The sequence below is a fragment of the Pangasianodon hypophthalmus genome, chromosome 28 (assembly GCF_027358585.1).
Source record: "Pangasianodon hypophthalmus isolate fPanHyp1 chromosome 28, fPanHyp1.pri, whole genome shotgun sequence".
NCBI classification, from domain to species: domain Eukaryota; kingdom Metazoa; phylum Chordata; class Actinopteri; order Siluriformes; family Pangasiidae; genus Pangasianodon; species Pangasianodon hypophthalmus.
The window spans coordinates 10,888,462-10,901,320 of NC_069737.1; the positions used below are offsets into that span (position 1 = coordinate 10,888,462).

Genomic DNA, 12,859 nt, shown 5'->3' on the forward strand with positions numbered 1-12,859 from the left:
TAATGCAAGAGAACATCTTTCGGTTTTGGTGCAGCCATGCTTGCTAGGTTATTGCCTTCTCGTTACTTGAGCCAGCTGGCTTGTGTGTGTCAACTTCAACTCGTATGTCCAAGTCAACTTCCCATGCAAAGTTTTATTCGCTTATTCAGAATACAGATTCAGTTCCTCAGACTATGTACAGTATTGAAAGCATCAAATGTTACAGAACCAAATCGTTAGCCACATTGTAATATTGAAAAAGCATTGAACTTTCTATCGACTTGTACAACTCTATATTGTATGAATCCACTTGTTAGTAAGTTACTTGGTTCTTATTGGTGTGTGTCAGCATGCAAGGTGATCTAGCAAACTAGTGGACTAGTAAAGTCTGGTTCATATCCATGTTACATGTGATCTCTCTATAAAAACAGATGATGGAGATACTTTAATCATTCACTATCTAAAATTGTCATATCACCCACCCCTGGACTCGTATAAGTGATATTAATGTGCATCATGGCACCAGCTACAGGCACAAGATCGTGAATACTAGACCTTTTAAGATTAAGATAAAAAGTGAACATCAGCCTCGCAAACCCTTCCAGAGATGGAAGGGTTTCTGAAGATAATTATGACAGTACTCCAAGTCACTTACTCTACTGGAGTAGAAAAGAGACACTGAATATTTATTATTTATAGAAAATTAAAGTTGATGATATAGTGCATATGTGAACATAAAGTAAAGTAATGCTTTATACCTGTAGCTGCCATTATAAGGGCCCCTTTAATCAGATCACACATTTCTTAATTATTTTATTCTCTTTCTCCTCCTGAAAATGCATTCCCAGGTAGAGTGTGTGATCAAGCTTTTACCACCCAGACCAAGTATATAGTTGCCTCTATATACATATAAGTGCCTCTTCATTTTTACAAATCGGGAATTGTTTTAATATTTGGGGGAGGGTCACTGACACGTGCAATACGAGACTATATAAGGTAAGTATCAGCAGTCAAACATCGTTTTTTCCAATGTGAGGCAACATCTTAAAAAAAAAAGGCCATTATAAGATGGACACTGTGTTTGGCGAAAAACAGTAGGTAATTTTACTCAACAGTAGGCCTGCAATTTTCTCAAAGGAGGAGGGAGAAAACACCAAATCGGAAGGAAATAAAATCACAGTGCAGCACCTGTAAAATAGGATATTACCCCAGGACCTTAAATTAAAGAAAAAACATAAAAGAGAGAAAAAAGGAAATGTGTCAAAACCAAAAACAGATTAAAATGCTAATTTGTAAAAGTGTGTGTTTAGTCTTGATTTAAAAACTATAACAGAGGGGCCATATCTGATGACCAGTGGGAGGCTGTCCCACAACCTCTGTGCAGCCACTGCAAAAGCATGGTCACCCTTAGCCTTCAGCCAAGATCATGGAACAGCCAGCATCAACTGGTCTGAAGACTTCAAAGCCCTGGCAGATATAGGTGGGAGCAAGAAGGAGGAAAGAAACACAAGTTGCCTTTAAATTTTTTGGCAATGAACCAAATTATCATTCATGTTTTATTTTTGAATTTCTGTTACTTACATGAAAAAGTACAAAAAATACACAGACCCTGAAGTCTACTGCTGCAGGACAGCTGACAAGTTTGGGGAAAAAAGACTGTACCCTGGTCAAAATGTCCATTCTTTGCTCAGCATTACAACAAAACTCCTTAGGACACTGTACCAGACAATGAAAAAACTGGGGCGCTAAACTGCTTCTGTGAAGACACAAAGCCTATCTATCATAACTTTATTTATTAAGCAAGCCTTTGAGGTCATTTTGAGGCATTTTTTTTCAGTGCATCTCATCTCCTTTAATTGGGAAGTAGGAGATACTGTCTCTAAACTTATTAACTAAAGGATAACTAGCAAAATCCAAACAAAATGACACTCAATAGCATAAATATGCATAACATATCTGATTAATAAATGAGAAAAACAATAATATACAACACATTGGATTACAGTTGTTCCATTCAGTTTACTGAGTCAGCTTCTCAATAATCCTCCAGTCTGAACGTAACTTACCTTAGGACCAGATGGTTTCTGATTTTTACCTACTAGTTAACTAGCTAACGTCCACACTAATGACTCAACTACTAGCAGGGAAAAAAAGGTGAGTATAACCTTGCATAAAAGGTGACCTTGCATAAAATTGTTTTTAAATGAAATTATACACCAACCAGCCACCTGCCTAATATTGTGTAGTTCCCCCTTGTGCGGCCAAAACAGCTCTGACCCGTTGAGGCATAGACTCCACAAGACCTCTGAAACTGTGCTGTGGTATCTGGCACCAAGACCTTAGCAGCAGACCCTTTAAGTCCTCTAAGTTGTGAGATGGGACTTGTTTGTCCAGCACATGGCCAAATGCTTTGTCTTGTTCCTCAAACCATTTCTGAACAATTTTTGCAGTGTGGCAGGGCGCATTATCCCACTGAAAGAGGCCACTGCTATTAGGGAATACTATTGCCATGAAGAGGTGTACTTGGTATGCAACAATGTTTTGGTAGGTGGTAACATCCACTTAAATGCCAGGACCCAAGGTTTCTCAACAGAACATTGCCCAGAGCATCACACTTGCCCCCTTCCCATAGTGTATCCTGGTACCATCTCTTCCCCAGGTAATCAACACACATGCACCCAGCCATCCATATGATGAAAAAGTAAATGTGATTCATCAGACCAGGCCACCTTCTTCCATTGCTCCACTGTACAGTTCGGATGCTTACGTGCCCACCGTAGGCGCTTTCAGTGGTGGACACCGGTCAGCATGGGCACTCTGACTGGTACGCGGCTACGCAGCCCCATACACAGTAAGCTGCGATGCACTATGTATTCTGACACCATCATAGCCAGCATTAACTTTTTTTTTTTTTTTAGCAATTTGTGCTACAGTAGCTCTTCTGTGGGATCAGACCAGATGGGCTAGCCTTTGCATCCCATGCACAACAATGAGCCTTGGGTGCCCATGACCCTGTCGCTGGTTCACCAGTTGTCCTTCCTTGAACCTTCCATTTTGGAGATGCTCTGACTCAGCCATCTAGCCATCACAATTTGGCCCTTCTCACTTGGATCCTTATGTTTGACCATTTTTCCTGCGTCCAAGACATCTACGTTGAGAACTGACTGTTCATTTGATGCCTAATATATCCCACTAAAAAGTTTGTATTCATTTCCTGTCATTGGTGACACTCAATAATTTGTAATTATTATTGACAATTATTGCTGCATTTACTTTATTATGCATTATCTATTAATTTATAGTGTTCCAGGTTCTTTAATGTTCATTAAACATATGGTGGTTCCTACCATCACTGAGCATATGACTCACTTTACGTCAAAGCCTTGCTCTGGGCTTGAATTTTTGGGATATCTGGATGTGCCCTTGTGTGCACCATGCCAAGACCTCCCACAAAGTAATGAAATGACTGTGATGATGTATTTGCTATTAATACCAACTGCACCATTACTTTCACTCCCTTTACCTGCTCACTGGCGCTAATTGCTGGCGCTACATATAGAGTTCCGAGCTATCCTGTGCTGCTTGTGACCACGGGCGGAGGTACTTATTTTTTCTGTCCTCCAAAGTTGTGTCTGCCTCTTCTCCCACCTCGGTAAGTGTATCCATTACTCTCTTTGTCAGAGCTACGGTCATGAATTGCTAGCAACTACTGCTACTGACAGCAAGAACTCTCTGTGTCCAAGACAGAGACCTATCAATCCTTACAGACTGTGCTACACAGCGATCAGCTCCCTTCACTGAACGGTAAGCTATGCCTATGTTAACTTGACAACAGCTATCAACACATTTCTGGAACAAGTATCAAGGTTTTTCTTATTTAAAAACATCCTGTGGCGCACCATTAAATCCATTAATAAAAAGTAAAAGAATATGGAAGCTGCTGTCACCCCCACCCTCACGCATTCACTCTGGTTTGTTGATGGTGGAGTGGCTGGCCGCTTTATGTCCCAGGATGCCCTCATGTCTGTGTTACCTTCTGGCTCTCCCTATTAGTTATGCTGTCATAGCTAATCTTGCTGGTGCCCATGCTTGCACTTTGTGTACCGTGAATATCTTCTTAAACCATTACAGGACAAGAGCAAGGGGTGTAACAATACATTGTGACAATGCATAGCGATGCAAAACTGTGATGTGCAACATAGAAATGTGCGATTCACAGTGTGTATATGAGAGTTTATTAATTATGCATCTAATGCAATTGAACTGTTTGAACCCCAGAGGTCCCAATCTGCACAACCCACAGCATTAAAATATATAGATAGCTCGGGATCACAATAGATCACATCATAGACAGCTTCAACACACATTATAGGTTATATGGTTACAAAACCTCGTTATAACTGTTAAAAAGACCTCTTCAGTAGCTTTTAAATGATACCAGCCCCATGCCGCTGTGATCTACAGTGCCCAAGATTGATGCCGTGGAAGTTGGGCATTTAAGCCAAATTTGGAGTGGTATGACACCATAGGCACTGCTACGGAACTAATTATGTTTCAATTGATCATATTCCCTGTAAAATGACACCACAGGCACTGCTACGGAACTAATTATGTTTCAATTGATCATATTCCCTGTAATCAATAAAATTTTTGTGACAATTTATAAATTTATTTATTTTTACGATATGGTGTAGTACATTTTGTTTATAACAAACCTCTGTTCATAGCAATTTTTTATTTATATACAGATAATATGCAGTGTTTTGCATTGTTTAGGAATTCAGGGGAAAAAAAAGTCTTTTCAAGTCATGATTTTTCTTTATTCAAATTTTGTTAAAAAAAATTCTGAGAATCGAAGTGAATCATGAATGGTCAAGCTAGTATCGTGAAAGCTAGTATTTTGTTACACCCCTATTGTATTATCATATTGTCCATACCTACTTAACAGGGCCCCTAACACTCCATAAGAAAGAAAGGCTCCATAAGAAACCACTCTGAAAGAAAGGCACTATTTATTCATCATTACATGCTATATGACCCAGTTACATAAAAAACATGGCTGCCTTCATCCAATCAGCTTTCAGCAGGCATTTGACAGGGTAAACACTGAGCTATTATCACAAAATTTCAAAGTACGGTCCCTCTAAGGACACATGAATAAATGATACAGTCTCCTTACCCCCTAAAATGTGCCTTTTGGACCACTTAGCTCCGCCTACTCAAATGTTTGATAATTTAACTTAATAATTATCAAAAACATGTTGACATTTGTTAATAATACTGCCACCTCATGTTAATCAATTCTAACAAGGCGGAGCCTGATTTACTCAAACAGCTGTAACTCATGACTGCTTGCGTCTATTCGCACACAAAGATTTAGAGGTCATATGCAAAGTTTGGGGTGTGGTCATAAATAGGGGTGGAACTAAGGTTAGATAACTGTTCTCAGGAGCTGTAAGTCCGATCAAGCTGATATTTGGTATGGCACATCTCTGTCATAGTCTGGAACTGGATTTTTGATGATGACCTAATTACTTTAAAAACATGGCTGCCATCAGTCTATTTTAGAAGCAGCAAACTTTGTCACATAAACATTACAGTACAGTGAAATTCTTTCTTCACATGTCCCAGCTTGTTAGGAAGCTGAGGTTATGTCCAAATAGCTGTTTTCCAAAAAACAAAATTCCAACTGAGCTGAAATTTGGTGTGCTGCAAATAAGTTATTTCAAAAACATTGACACCTTCAGCCAATCAGGTTTCAGCAGGCATTTACAACTGGCATTGAGTTATCATCACAAAACTAGATAAGTATGTTCATCTAAGGTCTCTTTATTATTTTAAGTAACTTGGCAAGAACTGGCCACTTGGGGCACTAATTGGAAGAGTACTTGTACCCCGCAGAACGCTTGAGGCTATATTTACTACTATTATAATTATACATTCACATGGAGTGTCTGTGGCAGCCCATAGAATGCTTCATATGCTTTTTATGAAATTCGGCACATTCATAGAGGACAGTCCCAACTACCTTCACAGCAATTTTGGTGTACACCACTCAAGCCCTCTAGCACCACCAATAAGGCAAATTTAGACATATGTTTACAATTATAACACCACAATGCAATGTCATAGAAACACGATTCCACTTTCTTCTGAATCCTTGGGTCAAACTAAGTTCAATGGACACCATGATGGTAATTTCCACCAAACTGAATTTTCTGCCATTTTGATCTTTTTCATAAACAGTTTTTTCACTTGGAAAAATTTGTTCAATCATCACAGAATTTGGATCACAGCATTGTGAAATCAGTCCAAAAAGAACTAGTTCCTTGGATTTTTGATATACGGGATGGTTTGTCCATAACATGCAAATGAATTTGAATATGTCGCCAAACAGGAAGTGAGGGAATATCTCAACAAAAGCTTGACTTTTTGCCAACAATTGTACTAGATCTCCTTGGAAACAAGTGCTTATGGTCCCAAAAGCTTCTGATCATCTTCCATTGCCAAGGAGTGGGGCCAAAAAGTCGTTCGCCCCCTTATTTACTGCTTGAAGCTATATATATATATACACACACACACATATAAATACACATACACCCTTACTTCCCAAATTTACATTAATTAAGGATACACTGATACCATTTTTTCAAACTGAGTACAAGTAAATTTTTTTGGTACTTGCCAATACCAAACAAACAGCAATGATTACACTTTAATCTGTTTTTCAAATCCAGTATTAAATTATCAGTAAAGAGTAGGTGAATTGACATTTCATGGATGAATTTTCATTTTTTGTTTCATGTTTAATAGTTAATGTAATAAGCATAATTTCATAGCTACCAGAATCCCTAAGAGAGTCCCTGCTCGAGAACCAGAAGACCAGGTGGTGGAGCTAGACTCCTCCAATAAGCCTAATCCTAACGGCGGATTTATAAGTTACATCTACAAGTGCGTATCTGCGATGGGGTTGCATTAACCAAGAATTTCCCATGATTTAAAATAGCATTGATGGAAAATTCTGAAGGTCATCCTTCATTTTGATGAATACAAAATAAGGCATTCAATCTATTCAATCCATTTAATTCTTCTTTGAAGGTGAACTAGTTTTTATTAATGTGGAGGCGTATGTGAATGTAGTGATGTTTTAAAACTTCTTATAGCGAACAATGGCAGTGCATACAGCTTGGAGTGGTAATTAGTGAAATGTTTTTGCCAACCTGACATAAAGAGGGTGCTAACACAACTGACTGAATGTAAAGTGACCAAAAACCTTGCTAGAGTTCACAGGTCTATTTTTTCTGCAGCAATCTGCCAGCCGTATTTTTCAAAATCGTGGCAACTTTGTAGATTATAACTTTAAATAAAGTGCACAGCATATAAAGAGTACACTTGTGTGACTTCAATAGATTTTTATGGAGGTTAAGTTTCACTCAAGCACACAAGTGAAAAATACAATAAAGCAAAATGGATTTGAATAAGGTAGCAGCTAATTGTCAAGGACAACATATTGAGTAAGTGTTTGCTGCTGCCACTAGCAATGGCCTCCTTGTGCTGAGTTTTATGTTTAAAATGTTTTATTAGGTTACTTGTAAGAAGATGCTGTAGATCCTACTCTTCATATTTTCAGAAAGCACAGTTTACAATCTGCTTTGATCATTTATCGTGAAACATATCAAGCTCGCCGTCATTTCTTGTCATCTGTTCAATACCACTGCAAAATTCTGCTTTACAGCACATTGTATCAAGTGGTATCAGATGTTGGTCTTGGGGCATCTTAGTAAACAAGCAAGGTTTCGGGACACAGACAGACAAACACACACACGCACACATAGATATACATAGTACATACGCATATTCAGGTCCATGAATATTTGGACATTAAAATAACAACGCAGAACAGTAGAGGACTTACAGCACTTTTATAGACTATACGGCCAAAGGTAATTGTACACCCCTCCTAATTATTGAGTTCAGCCACACCCACTGCTAACAGGTGCATAAAATCAAAAACATAGCCATGCAATCTCCATAGAAAAATACTGGCAGTAGAATGAGGTATACTACAGAGCTCAGTGACTGAAACGTGGCACTGTCATAGGATGTCATCTTTGCCACAAGTGGAGTGGAGTGGTGTAAAGCATGCCACCACTGGACTCTGGAGCAGTGAAAATTTGTTCTCTGGAGTGATGAATCACTCTTCACTATTTGGCAGTCTGGTGGACAAATCTGTCTTTGGTGGATTCCAGGAGAACGCTCCCTACCGGAATGCATAGAGCCAACAGGGATAATGGTCTGGGGCTGTTTTTCAGGGTTGGGCTAGGCCGCCTTAGCTCCAGTAAAGGGTAAAATTTATGCTACAGCAAACAAAGACATTTTTGACCAATGTATGCTCCAAATTTTATGGCAACAGCAAAATCCCTTTCCTGTTCAAGCATGACAATGCCCCTATGCCAATATGAGGTCCATAAAGACATGGTTTGATGCGCAGGAACTCCAGTTGCCTGCATAATGCCCCGAACTCAACTCCACTGAACATCTTTGGGATGAACTGGAATGTTGATTGTGATCCAGCATCAGTGCTTCTCATTCAACATCAGTGGCCAACCTCACAAATGCTCTTTTGCCTAAATGGGCACAAATTCCCACAGACACACTTCAAAGTCAAAGTAGAAATCCTTTCCAGAAGAGTGGCAGCTGTCATAGCCAGAAGGTTTTTTTTTCCCGATTTATTAAAAATCATAAACTGAAATCTCTCATTTAGATAAGTATTCAGACTTTTTACTCTTTTCTTTGTAGAAGCACCTCTGGCAGCAGTTACATCATTGCATCTTCTCTACAAGCATTGCACACCTGCATTTGCGCAGTTTCTCTTACTCCTCCTGGAAGACCCTCTCAAGCACAATCAGATTGGATGGAGAGCATCTTTGAACAGCCATCTTTAAGTTAAGGTTTGGGCTAGTCCACGCAAGGGTATTCAGAGACTTGTCTCCAGGCTACTCCAGTGTTGTCTTGGCTGTATGCTTTGGGTAATTGTCATGCTGAATCTTCAGCAGAGTCTGATGTTGTGTGCAATCTGTAACATGTTTCCTTCAAGAACCTCTCTGTATTAGGCTTCATTCATCCTGGCCTCATTCTGACCAGTCAATCCATGCCTGCTGCTGAGGACGGTATTAGCCAGCTGAAGAGCAGCACCTAGTTTTTGAGAGATGCAGCACTTGTAGTTTAGCCCAAACAATTAAATAAGTTTCATCAGACCTGAGACTCTTTGTCCTCATGCACTCAGAGTCGTTTAAGTGCCTGCCATGTGCCTTTTACTTAGGCGTGCCTTACATCTAGCCACCCTACCATATAGGCCTGATTGATGGCAGCTTCCAGCAGGTTGTCTTATCTGCAGAGGATATCTGAAGCTCTGTTAGAGTGGCCATTAGGTTCTTGGTCCCCTCCATGACCAAGGCCCTTCTAGCCCAGTTACTGAGTTTGGCCAGAAGAGACCTGGTGGTTAAAATCTTCTTTCGTTTTACAATGATGGAGCTTTAGAAATGGTTTGATTGGTCCAACATGCACTGTGAACCGTGGGACCTTATACACACATAGGTACGTGCCTTTCTAAATTATGTCCAATCACCTTAACTTGCCACAGGTGTACCAGTCAAGTTCTAGAGACATCTCAAGATAATCAAAGCTAACAGGATGCACGGGAGCTCAATTTAGACTGAATTCAGACCAAGGGTCTGAATACTTATCTAAATGGGATATTTCAGTTTGATTATTAATACATTTGCAAAAATTTCCAAAAATGTTTTCACTTTGACATTATGGATTATTGTGCATATATTAATGACCAAAAAACTTAACTCATTTTAGCTTAGCTTTATCTTTAACACAATAAAGTGTGCAAGAACTGAAGAGGTCTGAATACTTTCCATTAATTTAAATGTTCCCATTAATAATCTATAGACATAGCCACCTTGGAAGCACTAAGGTTACCTTCTTATTTTAACCACACCCTATTACCAATAGACCTCTTTGGTGCTTGTAAACAAAAAGAGATGAGCACAACCTGGTTGTAAAAAGACCTGAGTAGCCTAGCAACCTGACGGTACTTTTCTAACCTGACTGAAGAACCTGTCAACAATTTTATTTAGGAATCTGATATTAGCGAAAGTGTTATCCATTCATTAAAATGGATTACCACTGAAAGACAGGACATGCTAGTCGGTTCCCTTTCAACACTTTAAAATGGTAGATCTCATTCTAGAAGATCCTTATGGTTTGTCGTCCTGTCAGTGGGTAAATGAAGCCAAGTTCTGTTCTAGCCTAGAATGACTGGACATAAATACATATCTCATAGAAACACTGAGCACTTATACTAGAGAGAATGTTAAGGCATGCAAGTCTCTTGATGCTTACAACCTTGTTGTTTGTGAACACATGTTCAAGATTTTACGAAAGACAATGTTATGGCACTGAATCCTGAAGCACTGCCCACCCAAATGCCATAAACTCATTTGTAGCCTGATGAAAGAAATGTGTTTCAATAGACACATTTAGTTAACTAAAACTTTGTTCATAGAGGCAACTACTCAGAAAGAGCATGAACTAGCTTCTAGCTATTGAGATAGATAGTTTCTTGAGATAATTAGCTTCTTGATGTAGATTTGAGGTTTGTTAAAGCAATATAAATTAGGCATGGTAACTAACTAGCAAGATAAGCCTGTTGACTTCTTTGTTAGCAAGCCAACTACACTGATATGATAGTTAGCTGCTTACCCAAGATGACTGCAAAGATGACGCTCCTCTGACCAATTATCTCTCCTAATTGCCTGTAACCACATCCGTCTTCTGTTAACTTGGAAAGGTGTCTGATTCAATAGGATGTGGTAAAAACTACAGTTTTCCAATTCTGACTCTAAACAGCACAATGCAGCATTTCAGAAAACACATTCTGACATGCTGTTAAAAATCACTATAGACTATACATGTTTCTGTCACCAAGAGTTGCAGCAGACATGATGTCTCACTCCGGGGCCTATAAGAATACACAAAAGGAAATATTCAGGGGGAAAAATACCATCACTAATTGAAAGCTGATACAGGCCAACGAGCATTACACAGTATTTATTGAGATTTCTGTCAATGCTAATTACTTTTAACATTTTATCCCTGAGGCAATACTAAGTTTGATACAATAAATTAAACAATAACAATACATTTGGCAAACACATACAACTACATAAGACTGCTCATTGTACACATCCAGAACTGCTGATTCACAAGCTTAAGTTCTACTGTAAATATTTTGTATTTTCTATCTTTTTACAAAACTCTAGGAAATGTTAAAAAAAAAAAAAAAAAAACAGCCGAGAAAGATCAGTACTTGAAAATGTCGTAATTTCTTCTATAATCAAAACTGATGGGGGCGGGTTTTTTCCCCCAACTGGTGGCGTCGTGCTGTCTTTAGAAAGAATATCAACTCTTGCAGCATGCATTCCATAAACCTTGCTTTACGTGGCTGGCATAACACATACAAGTATTCATATGGTGGTGCTTCCTGTCACAACTGCCCATTAGATGAGTAAATAAAACCAATCATTTGCATGAGAACTGTTCTGAAATTCTGCACTGCATCACAATAGGAAAGAGCAAACAAGCAAAACATGCTGGGCAGTGTGAGTAAACAAAAGATTTTTTTTAAAAACTTTTCACAACCATCAAGAAAGACAGTACGTATCACTCAAGCACCAGCTATTTACATTAAACCGAACCAGTATCAATGAATTTACAGCAACGTTTCAAAGCAGAAATTACTATATCAATCTGTGGGCAATCCACAGATTAAGGGATTCACGGTGTTCACGTTTCCAGAGGCCATTCCGAGCGTTTGGTTTTCTGAGTCATGGCACATTTAGCAAACCCCGCTGTCGGATCCCTTGTTTTCGCAATCCGCCGAAAGCGGTCGAGTAAGAAGAACATACAAATTACACATTTTTCTTTGAGTTTTAAAGTAAAGTACGAATGTACACACACCAAAAGTTTATATTAACACAGTTGCATGCAATTAGATAACAATTAACAGCTTTACAGGAAACAAACAGGCTACTTCTAATTCCACCGAGCTAAATAAGGCCAACGAAAAAAAGTGATAAGAACATGCTCAACTACACAAGTCACTGCCTGCTAACTAGCTAGCTCCTACTGACCACACCATGATAATGCATGTTACCTTTCTCACAGGACAGGCACTTCCATCGATTTTTAAATTTCCCTCGAAAAACAATACATTTATGCATATATTTAAAAAATAGCAATTTTTCGTTTAGAAAAAAAAAGTTTCCAACTTTCACGTAAAATTCGATTAGGTGCACTGTGCTCAGATCACTTTATGGCAGGAAGATTCTTTCAGTCGATCGCGCAGGCGCGCCTGCATTATTGCACCATGTTGTGTTAACAGCAGTTAGCCCGGAGCACTATTTAGCAAGATTTCGGTCCCGGCTGGGTGAACACAAATCTACTGGCTTCTCTCCTGTACTTACCTGCCTTGTCCTGAAGGCTCCATACCAGGCCGATGCCACGATGACTTTTGCTACTTATGCATGGGTTCAAACATGTCTGACCTAACAAAATAATCGCTTCCACATTTGCTTTCTGCAAGTACAGATCTGTTAAATGTCCCCGGAATGCAGTTTCACTATCCGTCTGCAGAGTTCAAACTCGGCCGTGCGTACCCTGACGCCATATTTCCACGACTATGAGGGAGTGCCAATCATTGCTACTACGGCAACTCGTTCAGTACATCGGAAAACCTTAAAGATAGGCGACTGTTCAGTCAGGCTAACCCCAAAAATACGTGTTGAATGTTTTCTTTTAAAAATAAGGA

At 39.2% G+C, this 12,859-nt stretch overlaps 1 protein-coding gene across 5 annotated transcripts in view; it reads right to left on the reverse strand.

Moving 5' to 3' along the window:
• Window positions 1-12,725, reverse strand: part of map3k4 (mitogen-activated protein kinase kinase kinase 4) — a 98,771-nt gene extending 86,046 nt beyond the window's left edge. For 2 of the 5 annotated variants that reach the window (XM_034301375.2, XM_034301374.2), the window contains exons 1-2: window positions 12,206-12,352; window positions 10,753-11,011 (exon numbers count right to left, since the gene is read on the reverse strand). In XM_034301375.2, coding sequence (XP_034157266.1) covers window positions 10,753-10,817 — 65 coding nt within the window. In that variant the 5' untranslated portion in view covers window positions 10,818-11,011; window positions 12,206-12,352. Of the gene's footprint in view, window positions 1-10,752; window positions 11,012-12,205; window positions 12,355-12,515 lie in introns of those variants that run through there. The other 3 variants (XM_053231146.1, XM_026942993.3, XM_053231145.1) reach the window with 3 other exon arrangements.
• Between the last annotated feature and the right edge of the window lie 134 nt (window positions 12,726-12,859).